Source organism: Callospermophilus lateralis, chromosome 16 (genome assembly GCF_048772815.1).
Source record: "Callospermophilus lateralis isolate mCalLat2 chromosome 16, mCalLat2.hap1, whole genome shotgun sequence".
NCBI lineage: Eukaryota > Metazoa > Chordata > Mammalia > Rodentia > Sciuridae > Callospermophilus > Callospermophilus lateralis.
The window spans coordinates 83,040,874-83,063,236 of record NC_135320.1 but is presented as its reverse complement, the minus strand read 5'-3'; the positions used below and the strand labels follow the sequence as shown (position 1 = coordinate 83,063,236).

Sequence of the window (22,363 nt, the reverse complement as noted above, 5' to 3'; positions counted from 1 at the left end):
TAAATGGCTATATGTGCATTTAATTAATATTTAAAGATTTAAATTTTAAAAAACAGATTTCTAATTAATATGCACAGAGCAAACCTTTCAGTAATCTAACAAGGGAATTTCCAATTTGCTGGTTGCTAAAAAAGTGATCTAGGATACAGGCTTAGTATTCCTTATCATCAATGCTTGGAACCAGAAACGTTTTTGGATTTTCTCAGATTTTGGAATATTTGCATTTGCATCATTACACATCTTGGGATAGGACCCAATCTAAACATGAGCTTCATTTATGTTTCATATATACTTAATACACATAACCTGAAGGTAATTTTATACAGTATTTTTAGTGAGCCTGCATTTTAACTGTGACCAGCCACGAGACCAGTCATGAAATTTTCCACTCGCAACATCCTGTCATCACTCAAAAAGTTTTGGAACTTGGAGCATTTCAGAATTTTGGGTTAGGGAAGCTGAACCTGAACAAGAACAAACATGCATTAACTTAAGCACATTCACCAAGGACTGGGCAGATGATGTGACTGAGTGCAGAGGTCTTCTGCGTAGTGACAGAAATCTAGGAAATACCACAAGGCATGGTACTAGGCTACTGCTCCATTTCTGAAAAAAAGAAGATAGAGGCTCAATGTCTAGAATTAAGCCCCAAGAGGAAAAATATGAGAACCATTATTTTTAAACACATACGAAAGGTATGGTATCAATTGAAATATAGACATTAGCAAATTTACTTCACACATTGAATATAGGCACTAGTTTTTCACTTTAATATGTAAATTTAAGCAACTATCCCACAACATGACCTTGGCTAAAGCTTTTAATATTTCAGTAAAATCTTTGACAAAATGAATTATCACAAGTAAATGCACAAGACTACACTTTATATCTCTTGATCTTTGGCACATTTGTCAAGTTGGAGAATCTCAAAAGGCAATAAAAATTTCTGACTGTTTTGCATATTCTTTTAATCTTTACATCAAAATATAAGGCCGCAAAAAGGCAAGCTGAAATTTTAGGATATGTGGAACAGTTTTAATAAAGAGTTTTACATACAGTACCTTACATATAGAACAGTGTGTTTGCAAATTTAAATAATATCTGAATGTACAGTGGCATGTATTCTTATCAAAGATAAATTCAAGTTCACTGTCTATCAGTTCTAAAATACATTTATACAGATCGCTAGAACTGATAAACAGAATGAGGCATAAAATATTCAAGTGTTATATGTCATCAAAAGCCTCCTCTTAACAGTCTTTTTCCCCTTTTAAAAAAATTTCAAAACCTGTACATACATTTTTAATTTTTAAAAACAGTCTGTTAAAAGGTAACATTTCATGTTAACCACCAATTTGTATAGTCTATAGTAATAAAACTAGATATGTGTGATATAAATATGTGTCGATTATGTACATATGTACGTTGAGTGTTTGTTTAAAACAAGCATACACACTTACGCACACCTGCGTACGTAGCACTGGGGGCGCATACAACTCACAGGACTGGCGGACAGTAGGACCTAGGCTCAAAATCCAGCAAGAGCTAACACAGCAACTTAGTTGCCTTTGGTTTCAGAAATCTGTCCATCTGCAATCAAAGCTAAAAGTTTTGAGTGCGCATATATTTTTTAAAAATAAAATTCATCTTCAGAAATGAAGCTTTTCCAGTATTCCACTACTAGCAGTTAAAAAAATCCAAAGCCACAAATTATTTTGATATTTTTGTCACTCCTCATCCCAGCTGAGGTTATTTATAATTTTTTTTTTCTGAAGGCAAACACCAAGCTTACCCAGAATCAAACTGTACGCTGAAGCCTGAATACTGCCATTCAACTATCTATATGGCATATTATAGCACATGTGGTCTACAGGTTTAGGATGGACTGATGGCATTATGTAAGACTTAGGGTGGAAGAACTCACGCAATAGAAACTATCCTCTTTCCAGCAGTATCATCAATATTTGGCACATCAGACCCTTCTACAAGCCAGTTTGTTTTTAATGAGCTTAATGTCTGAAATAAATTCCAATTATTTGGTGTTTGTTTTTTAAATACATTCATAATGAAGTAAGAATTCCACAATTGTTTTCCCAAAAAGTGAGACTTCCACTGTCAGTTTTCTGATTAAGGACATTCATCACCCAAGAAACAGCTCATGATCCTATGAAAGTTTAAATAACCTAAATTTCCATGCAGCTGGATCCAACTGCTGAGATGGAAGTTCTTAGAGCAACCAACCTTGTAGAACTCTCCAGAATTTAAATTTCCTTTACAATTTTGTTTTTAGCCAATGCTAGTTTACAAACATGGATCTTTCTACTAAAAACTATAGAAACACACCACATTCTACAGGTATCTTGAGCTTCATGTAATCAACTATTCAAAATCCTGCCAATTCGTTTCCCTTAGTATAGATTATATTCTACTTCACTGATCCTTGGCATATAAAATACTATCATCTGCAGCTTGCTCATATTCCTTGATAAAGCTGTTCTTCATTTTCCTCTCCAAGGTACCATCTTATTGACATCACAAATCAGTAAATGACCAAACATGACTCAGCCTTTTAACTATCCACATTAGCAATCCTGTGGATAATAAAAATGATTCCACTGAAGAGAGCCACATTATTTTCATGAAGTGTTACTGTTGTCATACAGAGCAAAGAGTAGCTATTTGTTGTACTTTGCCCATGTCAATCAGGAGCTGTTTTATGTGGCGTTTAAGTTGGGGAAGTCTTGCAAGAGGATCTGGTGGCTCCAACTCCCCTGTGAAATCAAGCCAGCTTTCCAGAACTAAAAAGGAGAAGAGAACAAACAAATTTAAATGGTATCTGGAAGAACAGACAGAAAACTGGATAATTAGAAGGTTAGAAGGGTAACTGAGCCAAGTGCTACAGACCCTGCCTTCAGAAGGCCTGCCCGATCCAGCCAGTTCTACTGTTCATTTCTGCACCCAAGAGTTCCAATCCCTCTGTTATTTAAGGTGACACATCCCCCGCCCAACTCCACTCCACCCTGGGATGAAGCCCAATATCTTTGCATGCTAGGAAGGTGCTCCACCACTGAGCAACATCCCTGTCCCAATTGTTCTCTTTACATACATATAAAATAACTTCATTTTCAGTGTTTCCTTTTACTCTCTTCTGTAACAGGAAAAGATAGTTCCCTGTTTCTGCTCAAGCTTTCTACTAATTTACATTAAAGTCATTTCTAGTTTATCCTCCTTTTTGACAAAGGGAAAGAGGTGGCAATTTCTCAGTTAACCACCTCTTTACCACCACTATTTCTTGAAATTAAAAAAAAAAAAATCCAAGTATATGAAAGTTCCAGGCAGAATGCAATTAATTACATTATTCATTTTTTATTATTTTCCTTTGAAAATCTATCCCCCAAATATGGAATGTGTCAAGATGCATTTATTTTCTTCAAAAATCTACCAAAACATTAACCCTACAATCAGCTTAAAATCACATGGAAGATGCTCCTTCAATGGTGTCCATTTCATTTTTATTTTCTTAGGGGAAGAAAAGGCACTAAGAGTTGCAATTTGGCACAATGGCAAGGTCCTGCCTGCTTCTACAGAGCCAAGTCAGGGGGAGGCAGAGTGCAACCTGCAAGTTAGGAGGAGAAAGGAACAGACAGCACAGAAGGAGGCTGCCTTGGGAATCTGGCAAGCCAACTTTTCCTACTTTCTTAAATACAAAATGGGGATAATATCTTTCCTGTCTACTTTCCAGGGCTCCTGTTTGATGATAAAATTAAAAAATAGAAGAGGAAACTATTTAAAATTCATATGCAAACTTAAGGTTTACCTACTTGATCTTGTAGGAATTTCTGTTAATTCTACTTAAATAACACTAGCCTAAGTGAAAATAAATATTAAAATGTTTCCCCCTCATATTTCAAATCTGCTTAAATTTTATATGTTGACAGCCAAAGAAAACATAGTTTAATAAAACTAATAAATATTCCACAAGAGTTCTATTCTGAGCCCAGAAGAAAATATTTAATAAATATTCATCTTACCACAAAAAAGAAAACCACTAAGATAATAAGATAATAAATACCCAGTCATAATGTATAGAGCCTAAAAAATTCTACATATGATAAACAGTGTAAAGGAAACACTGAAACTGCCATTAGTATGGAAAATAGCTCTAGTTTTCATCCTGTAAATTAAAAAAAAAATAAACATGCCATGAAATTGTATTTAGGTCTTTGCTAAATTACCATCAACTTCTTTTTCTATTAAGTCCATCCTGCTGGTGACTTCATTCTGCACATTTTCTATGTGTGTGAGGAGATTGAGCTGCCACTGAAGGTGTGAGTCTCCTGGGTCTTCGTTGCCCTTTTTATCATTATACACAAATGCCTTATTCCCTGCAGCTGAATTCTTCTCCAAAGGACCATTGGAAAATACAAAACAAAATAAAACATACAGAGCTGGATGAAATGCAATGTCAAAAAGGAAAAGGCACAATAAAAACCTCATCACCCACAATGATCTTTGAAATCTGATTTGCCTCCTAGGATGTCTGTAAAGTAAAGGCAGGCACATAATCAAAGTACATCTGGTGTTCTTAGGAGTGGATGTGCTTCTACATATGTGCCTCACAACACCTAGTACAGTGCTATGCAGGGGAGGACTCAATAAAATGTGCTGAGCTCATTCTATTCCATAAATAGAATGACTAGTTAATATGGACTCGATTCTTCCTAAATTAATTTCAAATGGTGATAATAGTGAAACGAGGGCAAAGTAATATGAAAAAAATCAAGGAAATTATCAAAGACCAGCAAAAGTCTAGTCACCTACAGACTGAACTTTACTGTCACAGTTACATCAATGAAATGGAGGAAAGGTAAAAATTTTCTAAAATCTCCAGAGTAGAAACTGTTTAACATATACACACAACACTTCAATGTGGATTTGCTAGAGATAACTTATTTCACAAAAGGAGTATTAATTTCACAAGATAATTTACCACAAATTTCATGAAGTGTAAGCCTTCCAAATTAGTTACTATTTGATAAGGAAGATAGAATAATCTCTTCTGAACAAATTTTAAAGTGATTTTGCTAATTGAAAAATCAATAAAAAAATGAAAGCACAACATCTTGAAGATAATACAAATGAACAGGAAATAAGCTTATAGATATTCAGTGTGTACACAGCCATTAAAATGGGACTGATAGACATTTACAAATGTTAAAATTTTTAAAAGACAAAGTGTCATGCTTAATCTACCCCACACAAAAATAAACAAAAATTACTACACACATATGCACTTTCATGTTCTGTCACACATTTTCATTTGGAAATGTGGCTCATTAGTTTTGGGAGGTATATAATTATGTTTATAAAACTGAAATTTTTGTTAGGCTAATAGTTTTATTGAATTACAACAATTCTGAATCAGGGCATAATTAAATATTTAAATGAACAGTGTTTTTCTATAAAGTAACCGGGTAATCATAAACTTTGAAATACAGGCAAAACCTGGGAACTCAGTATGTTTTATAAAGTTTTCCTTTGTTATTCCAGCATTGTATCCATACACAGACAAATGAACCAATTTTACCTTTTCTGGCATTCCATGCTCTTTTGCTGAGTATTGTAAATGGCGTTTATCTCCTGTGTGGAATTCCTGTTCTTCTTCAAAACTGCTGACATCATCATCATCTGAGCTCCCAGGGTCTGCAAGAGACTTGCAGTCCTGACCAAAACTGGGTGGTTTTTGATAGCTATGTTCACTTGTTATGTAAGTTCCTTCCACTTTTAGGGGCAGATGAGGTGGTTCTTTATGGTTCTGTACATATTTCTTTTCTTCTAGATTAACTGTGTCTTGGACTGTTGGTTTTTTCTCCACTCCAGCCATTCCCTGATTATGGTCTTTTCGCTTCCCAGAACAAGCCCAGAGATGAAGGTCAGGATGATGTTTATTCCTTAAAACAATGTTGGAGAAAAAAAGCAATTCAGGAAAAAAAAATCTAGCAACAAGTTAACAGACCAAAATAAATTTCAGGACTAGGTAAGGCGGATGTCAGGGCTCAGGACAAAAGTATTCTTTAAGTTAACTTACTCTAGAATTTCATCCAAAATTTGAATTTGAATTCTCTTGACCATTAAAGTTATCAGTTGATATATGCACCTTTTTCTATTGATTTTTATTGCAGTTTTTTCATTACATGATATGAATACCCTTATGTGAGCACATTTTAAAACCTTTAATCAAAAGGTGTTAACTGTTCATGACAAAAAAATTCCAACTATAAATGTATGAGAAGTAAAGATCTCTCCTTCTTAGAAATCATAAATAACTGATTTTTTTTCAATATACATAACATTATTTTTTAAATAGATAAGCTTCACTTTTTCTTTTGACACAACTGGGGCTCATATGATTTTGCCTTTTTTCTCCATAATACATTATGGGCATCTTGCCACATCAGAGCACAGGTTTGCCTTACTTTTATTTGCTCTAGGTTTGCCTTACTTTTATTTGCTCTAGTGACTGAAGATTACCTCCTACACGTTTAGTCTAGTCAAGTATTCTCCCACTAATAGATGGGTGTGGATTTCTGTGTATGTGTGTTTGCACATAATGAGATTATTTTGGTCAGATAAATTTCTAGAAATGGAATTGATGAATGGCATATATTTTTATTCTAGGTATTGTTCAATTGGCCTCCAAAACAATTGTACCTATTTACTCCCCATTACTATCCATGACAGCATCCCCTTAACCCCTCCTTACTGAAGAAAGGAGCATGATACTATCAGTTAATTCCATAATAGTTAAAATGGTGTGGTAAGTAAAACAGGACTCCAGTCATAGAAACGTAAGAGAAAGAAGGCTATGTGGGAGACATAACCCTTCTAAAAGGTTAAAAATTGATTGCAAATTAGTAACTTCCAAATGACACAAAAAGTCAAATAAGTTTTCTTCTAATAATATTCCATATGTTGTTTCTAAAAATATAAATCTTATCTTTTGTATCTTGAAAATTTAATATTAGTTAAATAGTAAAAAACCCATAGAAGAAAAAAAAGCTGGCTTTGTAGTTCAATAGTTCAATGGACAGAATCCTCCTGTGCCCACTGAGAACATGGGCAATGATGTAATCACTTTGCAAGTCATTCTCATTTACAGGTGAGATTTATTTCCCAGGCTTACTATAATAATTCAATGAAAGATCACATGAAAGTGATTTATTCTGGCATGAAGTACTTACAATAATAATAAATAATAATATTATCAGAAATGTTACCATAAAGAGGGCTTATGGGCATATGAGGCAGAAATGGTTCAGCTAAAATCCTTAGCATAATTTTGAATGTGGTAAAACTCTCATTGAAACCAAGAAGGAAGAAAAATAGAATTTTTAAAAAGGCCTAATCCATAACTTTCTCCTTCAAGACTCATCATTTACATGGTTTTAAATAAAGAAATCTTTATTCAGGTTCACAATACACAATTGTAACAAATTTCACTTGTTACTATTTACCCTTTACACTCTGCACTAGGGATAAAATGATAAGATATTTAAGGATTCAGACATAAAAAAAAAATCAAGCACATCAAAGTCCATGACACCAGTATGCAGTTTTCTAAGAAAGGAGTGATCAGTTCTCATTGAGCAGGTAATCATGAAAAGGCACCTACTAGGGAGACTAATGGCAGGAAGTTATTCTGGGTGTACAAGGCCTACATCTATAAGAAAGAATGCTTCCATCTGGCACAGTGGTGCCCCTCTGTAACCCCAGCAACGGGGGAGGGTGAGGCAGGAGGACAGCAAATTTAAGGCCAGCCTAGGCAACTTAGTGTGATGACCCTTTCTCAAAAAAACAAACTAAAAATAAGGGCTGGAGGGGTGTAGTGGTAAAGTGCTTTGGGGTTTAATCCCTAGTACTACAATAAGAAAAAAAAAGAAAGAAAGAAAACAAAAGAATGCTTCATTCAGGGATTATGGTTTGGTTTAGCTGGGACACTAGGGCAAAACACTTGGGAGAAGAAAGATGGGGTGACACATTATGTCACACAAGGGACTCCGAGCGCATGTTAGACAGCTGACTCCTTACTATGAGAAAGACACTATGCTATCAAGAAACAAGCTCCTTCTTATCTTTAAGCTCACACTGGCAACAGTATGAAGGAAGGACTGAAGACTGCAAGCCTAGAGCCACAGGGAACTGCAATACACTAAACGTTCACATGAAATACAACAGGTAGTACCAGCGAGGAGAGAGAATGGCCGAACCATGAGATGCTCAGAAATCATAAGGGAAGGATGCAGGAGACCCAGGAACTGGGAGAGAAGAAGGGAGAAGGGCAAGTCTAATTGAAGAAAATCTTGTGAATATCCAGTGAAAAAACAGTCTGTTTTTATATGAAATATGAATTTTGTGTTTTTAACGGATTCTGGTCAGAAATTAGGAAGGACTGAACACAGGCCTTGAAGAACACTCTAAACTGTCACTTAACAGCAGTTCAGTCTTTTCTTTAAGTGACAACTGTCTAAGACTAAAATACATTGGTGCACAACAGAGGTGGATTCTAGGATCTGCCAGGTTCCTCTAGCTGGTGCAATAAGCTCTAAGGTAATTACAGATTCATAAAATAAAATCTATTTTACCTCAAGAACATTCCTGAAGGATACAAAACACAGGGTTCACTAATGAAGGTTTGAAGTCCACACCTTAATTCTGTGCACACAGCGAGCATAAGCAATAGTAGGCCTGGATTCAAACTGACTGATAAACTAGATGCTGTATGGTCCTTGAACTACGCTTGCCTCCTCTATGACAAAAGGCAGTAGTAGCAGTCATCCAAAGGGTTATTAATCTTTCCTGATTTTTAAAAAGTAGACTTCATTTAAATATCTATTCTCTCTTCCAAACTGCTACTGGATGCAAAGACCACCTGCATCTGTTTTGCTTGTTTATTTTTTTAAATTTATGATTAACTTATTTTTCTCTTTTTCTGATTTCTGTTCAAATGGACACTGAAGTGTGACCCTCCCTCTCCACCCCTCACTTACTTTAGTATTCCGATCTTCAGCTGTAACCCGTGTAGTACTTCTGTTACACCATAGACATCAGCAAGCAGATGATGTGTGGAAACTATCTTTTTGGCATTGAGATGAGAATAATTTTCTTTTAAAAATGATAACCCACACATTCTCCCATTATTCAACCAATCCTTATCATAACGATACTTTGCACTCCATCTCTGACCTGCAGATGAAGTTGACATTAAAGTCACAAAGGATTCCACTGACCCAGATCTCCCTTCAGCTGCTAACCCTCATGTTATGCATTAGCAAGGCAAGCTGTGGAATTAAGACTGGATTCAAAGCCCAGGAAGACAGCATGATGCTGGGAGAACCCCTGCACATCTCTGGTGTTCCATAGAGGACTCAGAAATCTCATTAAGGATGTAGTCAGTAACAGATGACACCTGTGAAGGGAACCCTGAGTGCACTGAAATTTTATGTATCAGTCATATGTCCTCTAAACTGGATAACAGGACTGGAGAGAAACTATAGGGGATCTTCTCTCTCTCGCTAATCTCTGTTTTTAAGTGGCTGTAACAAAGAATTCTAGGTGAGCAAACAGGGACCCCTGCTCCATGTCCATGATTTCATAGTGTCCTCTAGCCTTAACGTTAATACAAATCAGATTCTGTTACAATTAGACATTCATGTGTCTGTGCCTCCTCCTCCACTGCGAGACAGCTGAGAACATGGCCTGAATCATTCATTTGACCACAATGTTTGGCAAATAGAAGGTATCCTAAAAAGGCTACTGAACACATGAGTATGAAATGTCTCACTGATACAGGTCTCAATCATTTTCTTGCTTCTTACCATGACTTTTTCTATTTGGTAGGCATGGGAACAATTCATTTGCCTTTTAATGAGAATACATAGTTATTTTTTGCCACTGGGGCTGAAACTATATTCAGTATGAAGAACTTGCTACCTGAAGACCCTCCTGACATAGAGAAAGGCATGAAGTAGAACGCACAATAGACTAGGAGTCAAAAAGCTCAGGTGTCCCCTCAGTCTGCCATATTTAGTGCTATTCCTTGGTATAATGCAATCATCTGTGCTATAATTGCCCCAAAGAAAAAGGTGATCACAGGCAGTGACCTGAGATCTCATCTACTCTACAATGAGCTGAATATACATATTCAGAAATGTATAGAGACTAGAAACTTCTTCAAAACATTCTAGGAGGAGTGCCCATGAAGACTACAGTCCATTCAAAAACCATAAATAAGCCTCACTAAAAACAATACATAGGAATAGACAAAGGCTAGTTTTCTAAGAAAAGTCTTTCATGATAGTATGTCTAAGCAGTTAATACAAAAATCAAACTATAACAAACGGTGGAAAAATGTTCTTAAATTTTTATATGGAAGCAGAGTCTATCTGACCAAAAAGCAGTGGTGCCATATGCAGTGGACATACTCTAGAATGTGAGCAGCTGATCGGGCACCTTGTACTGAGCACAGTGAAGCAGCCTTACCAGGTGGGTCTCGGCAGATGTAGCAGATGTACTGCTCCGGGATACTCTCCTCCAGGAGCCCCATGCACACGCTGTGCTGCCAGCACAGGCACTCTTCACACTGCCAGAGAACAGAGGAGACTTAGTGCTGACAGCAAAGGCACCCTTGAAGTCAATATCATGCCACCTCTTCAGAAGCTGGTTTGCTTTCTTGCCATAAAAAATTCAATCCTCATTCATTATAACAAAAAGGAAGTCATGAAATCAAGGCTGATTTTATTTTTGGACCTATTAAAGTAGATTTTGATATTTATATACTAACCCTTGCAGAAGAGTTTTCCTTTCTGCTGAGAGTACTGAAAACTTAACACTTCCAATTCCACTCACTGGAGGGTAACTACATACTGTCAATTATTAAGCACCACGGACTCAGACCAGTAGAAAATGGCTACTGTGGTCCAACATTCAATGCGAGGCTTATCCACCACAATGCTTTGAAGAGTTTCAGCTTGAAACTGAGAAATACTGTAGCTAAGGGTCAGTGTCTCTAAAATAAGGAAACTGGCTATTTTATTTGATGAAAAGATTTCCTAGTCATTACTACTGGCATTTAAAAAATGACAATACCTTAGGGACCTGTATCTCCAATGAGATGGTTGGTAAAAAGGGAAGGCCTTCTGATGCACCTAGGGGGATTCTGCAAAATTCCTATTGCAGAGAAGAGAAGTGAACCACCTACCTGAATCATGAAGCCATTCTCCTCATCCATTTCACAAATACATCGCACAATTTCATTAAGAGCATCATCTTCATCCTGAGATTCCTCAAAATTGGTTGAGTCAAAATCTTGATTGTACTCATCCCCACTCAGAAGTAAACTCTCTGTTGAAGAATCATCTAGGAATTCCACATCTGATAAGTCTAGAAGATATTTAAAAAAAAGTTTATTCAGCACAATTTTTCCATTTTTATGTTATTTTTCAAAAAAAAAGGAGCTCTGAGAAGTGAATAAAAGCTATTAAGTATTTATATAAGGAGCAAATAAATGTGAATAAAGTACTTCTCTATGGACAAAGAAACATTACTTTTGGAGATTGGGTAATTTTGACTGTTTCCCATCCTATGCACACATTGTTCTAAATAACAGTAAGTATCCCCTAGTATTGATGCTTACAGAGAACATGGCTAAGGTTGGTATTAATATGTTAAATTTGTATAGATTCCACATACTTCCCTTTTGATCCAATGTTTTCATGAACATTAACCCTTTTTGGGTTGTAAAAAGGACAGGTTTCATTATTTGTACTACAGAGATAAGCAACTTCGAAGATGTGAAAGAGCTTGCCCACCTATGGTCTAATAATAATACTATTAATACTATCAGTAGCACTACTGTTGCACTTGATACACACAAGACCCTACCTTGAGCACTTTAAACACAAGTGCATAACTTGAAGGAGTAGTGTTGCCAGGTGGTGATAAAGCCAACTTAAGATGGACTACTTGATCCTAAGGCCTGTGTTCTTTTTCATTTCACCAGGATTTCTTCAGTTAGGATCAGGAGTTCCCCAAGGAATGTTTTAAAAATATAATTTCGTTTTAATAGAATTCTTTAATAATTATTAAGTATATTCCAGGTACTAGATTATATGAACGATCATGCCACACAACTTGATTTAAATGGCAGGCTTCAGGTTTGTGTTTGTAATAATATAGATGCCAAAACCTATCATTTTGTTCAGGCTATTGAGAAAAAAAAAATCAAGCTAAACATAAGGGACTCTATTTATAACACCATAAGGGAAAGAAATGACAACTTGACACTGAAGGTTTTATGATACTATAGTTAGCTGGAGAAAAGATGGGAATTAAGTCCTCACAAGGCACTTGTTAGACCTTAACCCTGCTGCTGGGCCTTTCCAAAATGGAGCCCACTCAGCTGGGCTCTTGGACAGACACTCCTAAGTACCACACCTACCCTTTCCCTAGTCATACCATGTTCTTTATTCCTTCACTAGTGTATCATTCATCTCCCCTTTCTAGAACATCAAAATCCATGAAAGCAAGAATAAGCAAAGCATTGTTCACTGGAAGGTGGCCACATTCTGTTAAATTATTAAGCACCACGGACCTAGACCAGTAGGAGAAGTGCTGCTGCAGTTCAATCTTCAATGTAGGTTTACTCACTGTTATGACCCTGAAGAGTTTCAAACTTGAAGGCTTCAAACAAAATACCCTAGCAAAGTGAGAGTGACCTTAAAATAAGAAAATTAAGCTAGGCCTGATATGTACTGTAGTCAACCAGAATGTGGAAGAGGTAAGGAGGCTATCAATATAGAGAGAAAGTGTTCTTTTCAGACTAAATCAGACTAGATGGAAGTTGGCTGGATTCAAACTATAAAAACTCATCCTATTTTGATTTTAAATATTTCACATACTCAGCACACATGAAGCCCTGGGCTCAATTATCAACAATGAAAAAAGTTAAAAATAAAAGATTTCATGTGATGTAGTGCTTCTTCTATCAGCTTCTAATCTTACTTATTTTTATCCTGATTCAATATTTTTGAATGTTCTCGTTTTTATTTATTTAAGTTAGTATTTTATAGAAATATAAATATTTTATTTGAGTTCCCAGGAACATTCTGGAGAAAATCAAGTCAATAGAAATGAGGTAATGGTAGACAAATACCTGAAAGCATTCAAGAATCCAGAAGTAAAGAAATGAGACAGGAAAAATCATTCTAATAAGAATAATATGAACAGTTTTAAGACTCTAGAGAAAAATTTCATTCATCCATAATCCTGTGGGCTTAAATCCAAAACTAGTATTTTCTCTTAGGTTTTCCTGAATATAAGTTTAAGTTTCAAAATGGATAAGCAGTTTCAAATACTACTGTAGTATATAGATGGTATTAAATGGATGGCAATCATAATACAATATAAATTAAGTTCAAAACTATATCACTGAAAGGAATTAGTGTGAAACTTACATATACTTGAATGGTCATCAGTTCTTTTTGGTGTCAGCATGTAAATTTAACAAAATGACCAGAAAATCCAGTTTGAATAACTAACTCCTAAGCATTAAACGTATGTTTGGTTGAATTCTGGGAGCCAAGAAAATGGGTTGAAAACTGAGTTGAAAGTTGTATAAGAAAAGCAAATAAAAGTTCCTCTTACACTTACATGGGGGAGGGGGCGTGGGGACAATGGTGCCAACTGAGTGGCCACAAGGACACCAGTTTCCTTTGAACTGCTAACCCTTGAACTATTATTGCTGGTTCACAAGATAGTATTCTCAAAGTATGGTTCCCAGACTGGCAACATTATCATCACCTGGGCACTTGTTATTAATCAGAAATTCTTTTTTTTTTTCCTTTTTCTTTTTTTTGGTACCAGGGATTGAACCCAGGGGTACATTACTAGTGAGTCATATCCCCAGCCCTTTTTATTTTTTGAGACAAGTCTTCATTAAGTTGTTTAGAGCCTCACCACATTGCTGAGGCTGGTCAACCTCCCAAGCTACTGGGATTACATGTGAGCACCACCATGTCCAGCATTAATCAGAAATTCTGAGAAAAGGCTCAGAAAATGTGTCTTCCAAATGGCTGTGATGTGTACTCATGTTTGCAAACCTACTTCTATTAAACACCTCTTTTCTTCCTCCTAGCCCAGTGCTCAATTATACAGAAGGCAGGGTAGAATTAAGGGTGCATACATTTGACTGTTTATACCCTTTTCTTCACTATTGCTAGCCTGATATAAACTCCTATTCTCCAACACTCTCTAGCAAGACACCATCTTCAAATCTTGATGACTCATGGTATGGGTGTTCCTATGTGATTTCTAAACCCTGCCCCAAAACTATATTTTGGCAGGATCCTCCCAGAAATCTCATTTAATTGTGGTAGGACCCAGGATCAGAGTATTTTAAAAGCACTACAGCAATGATTATTATGTATACCTGGGTGTTCAGAACCATTGGACCCAATACTTGTGCTTGTTGGCAAAAGGCAGAGGGGCAGGGAGATCATTCTTCTTAATCCTTTCCCTAATGTCTTAAAAGTGCTGTGTGCTTATTTCATAGTAAAGGGAAGAATATGCTCTTATCCACAGTGAGCCAGGAAGGAGTTAGGCGTGGAAGAGAGCCAGCAGTAACAGTGCAAAAGAAAACCAAACCTAGTATCTACCATCTAGGGCACAGAGAAGGGTTAAGGAAGCAAGCTCACCCACAAGGATCCCTGGGCTATATCAAAAATGAAGCCTCTGTCTTATTTACCTCTCATCCAGATTTTGGTCCCTACTGTGACAAAGCTCTACTGTGAAGACACTGCCCCCAGTGTCTAGAGGTGGGAAAGTCTCTCTTCCTACTGCTTTAGGATTAGAAGGAGTTGTAGGAGTCCTTATCACCTTCCACTATCAGGAGCAGACTTGGAGGAGAATCTGAAAATTCCAAATCTAGTGCTCTTTTCACCCTAATGGGGCCTAATTTCTGACTGTGCACAAATCCCTGACCTGGGCACAGTCCCAAATCTTTGGTTACAGATCTAAAGTACATTTTAAAAATTATGCTAAATATCTGGTAGAAAAAACATTATCTCTGGAGTTAATGAAGACCTCAGTTCAAGTTTTAATTCTAACACTGATCAACCATAAAATTACCATAAGCCTTTGCTTGTTTTATTTATAAAATGTGGATAACAATACTGCTTTCTAAGTTAGTAGAAAAGAATATGGATATATATGTAAAAGCACCAATAGAAGGACTATATATAGTAGACACTGGTATTAGTTGCTTGATTCTTTTTCACCACGAAGTATAAAAGCCAGTTTTACTTTATACAAATTAAAATACAGCTCATATTTCTAATATTGTGATTTTCCTATTAGTTTATGTAATAACTTTTTCAGTATTCTTAATTTCACAGTTAGGAATGTAGTCTTTTTTTCAACCATTACACAGTTACACATACTTTCACCACTAAGATCAACGGACAGAATTGCCCTGGGGTACTGATAGGTTGTAGTTTTCTCCGTAAACATGCTTCGCGGAGCCAGAGAACTCCCAGAAGATCGAGTTAGTGGAGAAGAGCACCTTTCCAAAAATTCTAGGGAACTGTCTTCATAGTCTGAATAGTCTGCAACATAAGATATACAAAGACATATTAATAAAGTATCAAGTAATCAAGAAAGGTCACTACAAAAATCATGAGGAAGTCATGTTTCAGGGTATGTAAAACAATCACACTACCACCTCGTCTCATCTGAGAACAGCTAGCTAATGATGCATCTGATCAGGAAATCAGTACACCCCATGAAGCACACTCAGCAGGGATCCCCAGGTTCTAACTGGCACCAGAGTAAACTCTTGTCAGGTGGTCCAGACACGAAAAATGATTATTTCTGTTATGCTCCATTATAATCATAGCTATGCGTGTGGTAAAATATGCAAAATGAAATTATTCTTTTTCTTTTTTTGAAGTTTTGTTAAGAGGTTCTCCTAATGTCTAGCACAGTATTATAGTGATAATTTGATCAATAAATGTTTCAAGCAAAAAGCCTCTGAAAGAAATCAACTGGTCCTGGAAAAGCTCTGTCAAAGCTGTGTTCTTCTCAGCTTGGGATGAATCTTGTAGATGTACACAAGGGGAAAGAGCCCCATGCAGTCTGAGGGAATGAGAGTTCGATTCTAGGCACTGAGGAAGGCTATGAAGCCTAGGAGCACATGGCACATCTACCTGACAACTGTGAGACTGAGGTTGGAGATAAGAAAGGAAGCTGGACTGACAGTGGTCACATCAGGTTACAAGTGTTTATAGTTTTATTCTAAGGTAATAAAAAGCTACTGAAGGTTATAAGGGTTACAGGATGTGACACAAGCCCAATACTACTTCTGATTGCTCAGTGATAGAATGAAGGCAGTAAGTCAGAGGTCTCAGCAGCAATCCAGGCAAGACTTGATGGTGGCTTAGACAGAGATGATGGCAGCTGAGAGAAAAGTGAGGATATCAAGAAAGATGAGTGATATTATAGATTGGAGGCAGATAGCAGAGATGGTATCATCAAGAGGGACTTCCAGGTTTCTGTTTCAGCAAATAGTGATGAAAGCAAGTCCAAGATGGGGCTAGAGAATAATCAGGAGACAGAGAAACCAGAGGAATGTGAATTCAGAGCATGTCTTTTTAAGATGGGAGAATCTATACACACATCATCTACATGAATCTAAAGATGCAGGGGCATGGGTGATGGTGCTAAGAAATGGGACTCTCAGAAGAGAGACAAACATTCCTTCCATACTAATACAAGCAAAGGAGAGGATGCACACATGCAGGGAGGTGTGTACATGTGATGGAAGAAGAGTAAGTATCCATCTGGTGTGTTTGTCTCCTCAACTGAGCATGAAGCAAATGATGTCATTGAGATAGGTTAGAAAATAAATGAAAGGGGAGAAGAGTGGATGGAGTTGAGAAAAGGCAAGAAAAAGAAAGTGGAAAAGCAAGTTTACGACAGAAGAGTAGTAATAACACGGGTCAGAACTGAGCATTTATTGGAAGCTGGCAGTGAAGTAGGCAGAAAAACAGTTTCTACACACGCCTCTGTCCTAGTCTTTGGGTCCCGGAAAAATTTCAAAGTACATAGCAAGGGGGAATTTAAGGCTGTAAATGAAATTAAACTACCCAGCTGGATTACCCAAAGGAATCCCACAGGTCTTTAAAAATAAGAGAGGAAGACAAAAGAGCCAGTGTTATAATAAAGTGATGAGACTTCACTGGCCAATGCTGGATTTGAGGGTGAGAGGGGACTGGAACCAAGAAATGCAGCAGCTAGAAAAGACAAAGACAGAGACTGCTCCTTGAACTCCACACAGAAATGCAGTACTGCTGCTACTGATTTTAGCCCAGTAAAACCTGTTTTGGACATCTGACCTCCGACTCTGAAGGAAACAAACATGCATTATAGTCATCTGTAATGGCAGCCTTGGGAAACTTACCAGATAATCATAACAACACCAGAGCATAGCACTCTGTGCTGAAAACAAATTTAAGCACATTCTATATACTAACTCTTAATCCTCACAACCATCCAATAAGAGAAGGTCAGCTGCTAGTACTATTTCACAAATCAAAAACTGAGGCAGAACAAGTAAATTGTCCATGAATACTCAGCTATCAATGGTAAAGAACACATTCAAATCCAGATGGACTGACTCCAGGAGCCTTACTCTTAACCAAGAAGCACTATGGGTAGATTTACACATTTAAAGCAAGCATGCACTACCTAGAAAGCCTAGGAAGGCCCAGATTCTGGGCCTTAGGCCCAGCAGTGGGGAACAGAAACACTGGGATGCTGCTAATGCCATCAGACAACAGCCACGGTGCTCTTCTGCCTCTTTGAGGCTTACAGTAACACTGTAGCCTGACCAACACTAAGGTATCCAGGCACAGGTACGGGAAGGGCATCTATTAAATGCCAGGCACTATGTCATGTATGTTTCAATAATTATCCTATCTAATATTGATAATACATGTTCACAGTTGCCGCAGTCCGGCTGCAGCAAAATAACCGGGGGGTGACGAATGACTTGTGTACCTTGATACAGCAGGAATGGAAGCCCTTTATTGTAGGATCTGAGCGATATTTATACATTTTACACAGCTTATCTAATTAGCATAAAATAGATACAGCAGTCAACCAATAAGGAATCTCCACACCTAATGGCTCGCTGGCATTACTTCACAAACCACTTTCTCTGGCATTTTGCCAGGCGCCATCCAGACTTGTTTACAGACTCTAATTTTTCTCTGGCAAAATAACAGGTGCCAATCTGACTTGTTTATAGACCTTAACACACAGTCAAAATGATCACTACCACTTTAGAAATGAGGAAACTGTGAGAGAGACAAAGATTTGAAACCTTTCCAAAGCTGCCCCCTAAATACTACATTCTATGCTACCCTCTCAGGGAAGCAAACAGAGGAGTCTGTAAAAATAATGACAGGAATCACAGTCTGGTGCTAAAAGTAAAACATGGCTGATATTAAATCACCCTACCATTATATTCTCAAATAAATGAATTATTTTGGCCTTTGGCATACTACCTGCATCCGACTCCTAAACTCTCTGGCTACTATGAATCAAGAGTCTTCTGCTGTTTCAAGGCTTATAGCAGCGTAATCTCCTACCCTGACCCCCTTTTCTCCATCACCTCAGCCTTTATGAATTTTAAATGGATTTATTTTGTGCCACCCTCATCACCAGGTTACACCTTTCTGGGAGATACCTGCACATACTTATCACTTGTACCAAACACCAATCTGTGTGCTCACAAGCTCTTGTCAGGGAACCTCTGGTTTTACTATACAGTGTTTTGAATCTCTGCATTTCTAGCTCTAGCTCTTTTTAATCTCTTTATACTTTATACTTTCAGTTTCATGTTAACAGGAACAAGAAGAAGATAAAGTGAGCAAAGTAACAAAAGTAAAAACTGGTAAAGATATCACTAATAAACCCCAACATGGCAATTCCTCATCCACATAGACTGAACCTGATGTTAATGTTATAGCTTGTAAACTAGTTCTGGTCACCACAATGTCCTAACCCAATGTATATGGAATAGCTGTGAAGAACCACTTAGCCAAACTGCTGCCTCTGCAACCTCATTTAAATGAATAATATACAAAAATAAAAACTTGCATGCCAAGAAATATAGGTAAAAACTTGTTGAAGGAAGAATACAGTCTGATAAACAATCCTGAAAGTTTAGGAGGTAAAATTAATATAGCTCAGTGATACAAATTAAAATTTGAACCACTCCATCAGGTGTAAATTTGCTTGTCACTGTTTGTTACCTATGCCAAATTAGAAGACTCTCTTTCTCTCTGCTATAGTTAACTATAAAATGCAGCTGTCAGGCACTACTGTACAGTTAGCATGAGGATTAAATGAATCAATATGTATAGAATGCTTAGTGTTTGGTACATAATGAATACAAGCACGATATGCAAAATATTATGAGTTGTTGGGCTGGGAATGTGGCTCAAGTGGTAGCGCGCTCGCCTGGCAGGCGTGTGGCCAGGGTTCGATCCTCAGCACCACATACAAACAAAGATGTTGTGTCTGCCGAAAACTAAAAAATAAATATTAAAATTCTCTCTCTCTTTAAAAAAAATATTATGAGTTGTGAATAAAAGGTGTTTAAAAATCCCTCATGGTGCTACTTGTACACTAAGAAACATTTTCTAGTAGGAACCTCAGACGGTAATACTGTGAATTCTTAAAACATTAAGATGACTTTACATTTTTAAAATTACTGAAAACCCCATACTTCCCACTTAAATATCACTCTTCTAATCATCTGGGGGAAAGTATCACTTCCAAATGAATGTAAACAGCCAAGAATAAATTTTCCTGAAATGGAATAATTAATTACAAAGATGCTGGTGATTACCAGACTCAACACCTGTGTTTACAAATAGCAATGCTTCTGTGCACCATCAGCATTTACCAGGATGCCTTGGACAAAGCAAGAATGTTCATTTACAGGCCTAATTTTAAAACATAAACAAAGTACAAGGTTCTTCTTGTTTCATTAAATATATAGATACAGATATATACAGATATCTATATGTAATTTAAAGTGCTATATTTTAAAAGGGTTGTTGTAAAGGTTACTAAAGTTAAGGGCTGATGACTATTCTAAGATGCAAGTTTTCTTTGCAGTTTTTTCTCTGTGATTCTAATCACTCTTGTTTATTTCAAGTTACCACTTGTAGCTTTCTCACAAGCCCTCTCTACCCCACCCTTTGCCACCAAGTGTGGCCCCTTTCTTATTCTGTTTTTTTTTTTTTTAATCAGCTCTCCACTGTTATCTTTCCCCCAAAATTCCCATGTTATAGCATGTAAGATTCTGTGACTGGCACTGTAAATTGGAGCAGGCCTCAGTTCACTGATGCAGCATCATATGGCTTAAACAACTAGCCGCTCCTAGTGGGAGGATTCAGGATTTCCACTGGAGCACCTGGCTGGGCTCATCCCCCAGAGACAGATTAGTAGAGAGTTCATCAGGCAGTTTTATCTGTAGTCTGAAGCTTATGACACACCACTCATTGGAGGGTATTTGGTAATCAGAGTTTATAGTTAATGGTTTTTTGTTTACAGGGCTCTTAGGTAATAACATGGAGGGGCCAGGGATGGGCTGGGGAGGGGTAGAAGAGTAGGAGGAAAGACTTGAGAAGCAAAGGAGGCACAGGAGTGCATGGAAATGTTTAAGACTCTCTCCCTGAAAAGTGGTTTCAATCTTGTCAATCTCCTGTGATCCTCTATCTTCATATTTACTCTGGCAGCTTTAGAGAATATAGGAACCTCACATTCTGTGGGAAAATTAGATGTTATTTTTGGACTACACAGAAAGTTGAGATCTGAAGAATTTCCCAATCATGATTACCCACTACAGCAATGCCTGGCAACCTTTACACATTTCCATCTTTTAAAATTCATTTTATTAAATGTTTAATGAATATGAAAAAAATGAGCATGACATAAAGACAACCAATACGACAAAATACTCAGGCACCAATCCTGCAGTTGAAGGAAAAACTCACTATTTTTAAAGCCTTCTTTGTGTCACTTTCCAACATGAACTGATAAAACATCCCTTTCCCACCTTTTCTGAATTAGTAGTAATTTTTACTACTAATTAGTAGTAATTTTCTGAACTATTGTTCATCATTCTCTTGCTCTCCCACATAATCAATCACTAAAACAATACTGTTTAGTATGATAACATTTTAATCCTGACCTGAATAGAATTATGTTCTCTTAAGGGACTGGATTTTCAGCTTAACATCCTGCCCCCAAGAGTCCTGTAGATGTAATTAGGCTTTTCAGCCCATGGAGTGACCCTGCTGAAGGGACACAGTGTCTTACGGGAGAGCTGGCTGCACGTGCTCCACGGCACCATGTGAGTTTCCTCAGGAACTTTCAGGGCACATGGCACTCACCCTATTTTCCACTGTAATTGTATACTTGTTTCCATTCCTCAACAACATCTGAAGTATTTACCTTGTAATTTTTGCAACATGGCAGGTATGAAATATACTTCACTATGTTCTACAAACTGCATTTAGCCAGCCTCTCACTACCCTGAACATCTTACTATGATCCACCTGAGGTTTCTGTCTCTGTGAAGAACCTGCTAGAGTCTTTTGCCCTTTTACATTCTGTGCCACTTCCATTTCTGATTCAGAAGAGTAGAAATATATTCAAAATACTAATCTTTTTTGTCAGGTATACATGTTACATTTCTTGTGGTTTGCAGGTTGTCTTTTCACTCTATTTTTTGATGAACAAAACTTCTTAATTTCAGTCTAGCCGTATTTTCAACCTTTCCCATCAGGGCTAGCATTTTTTGTTTAGAAATTCTACCCTGCCTAAATAAAGATCATAAAAATATTTTTGTATACTGTCCTTCAAAGCTTTACAATTTTCTCTCCACATATGCCTGAAATTATTTTTGTGTATGGTATAAGAAAAGAATGCATTTTCATTTTTCTACCCCATCTTAATAACAAATTGGTCTGCCACTTAGTAATCTTTACCCTTTACCCACTAAATCTTCAACAAAAGATCTGTACAAATATAATGGATTTGATCTGGACTATCTATTTTGTCCTTGATCCTTACATATATTCCTCCAAAATACCAGAGCACCTTAATAACTATAGCTGAATAGTCAATCTTCTTCTATCTCAAGAGTAACTGTATTATTTCTGGGTCTTTATTCTTCCATTTTAAGTTTTAGAATCAGCACTGAATACATACATCTATTTAACATGACTGACAT

At 37.0% G+C, this 22,363-nt stretch overlaps 1 protein-coding gene across 15 annotated transcripts in view; it reads right to left on the bottom strand.

The window, feature by feature from the left end:
• Nucleotides 1–951: 951 nt before the first annotated feature.
• Nucleotides 952–22,363, bottom strand: part of Phf20l1 (PHD finger protein 20 like 1) — a 69,463-nt gene continuing 48,051 nt past the window's right edge. For 9 of the 15 annotated variants that reach the window (XM_076836372.2, XM_076836375.2, XM_076836377.2 and 6 more), the window contains 7 exons: nt 15,495–15,659; nt 11,258–11,439; nt 10,540–10,639; nt 9,048–9,243; nt 5,588–5,951; nt 4,236–4,401; nt 952–2,798 (listed from right to left, as the gene is read on the bottom strand). In XM_076836372.2, coding sequence (XP_076692487.2) covers nt 2,656–2,798; nt 4,236–4,401; nt 5,588–5,951; nt 9,048–9,243; nt 10,540–10,639; nt 11,258–11,439; nt 15,495–15,659 — 1,316 coding nt within the window. In that variant the 3' untranslated portion in view covers nt 952–2,655. The remainder of the gene's footprint in view (nt 2,799–4,235; nt 4,402–5,587; nt 5,952–9,047; nt 9,244–10,539; nt 10,640–11,257; nt 11,440–15,494; nt 15,660–22,363) is intronic. The other 6 variants (XM_076836374.2, XM_076836376.2, XM_076836378.2 and 3 more) reach the window with 1 other exon arrangement.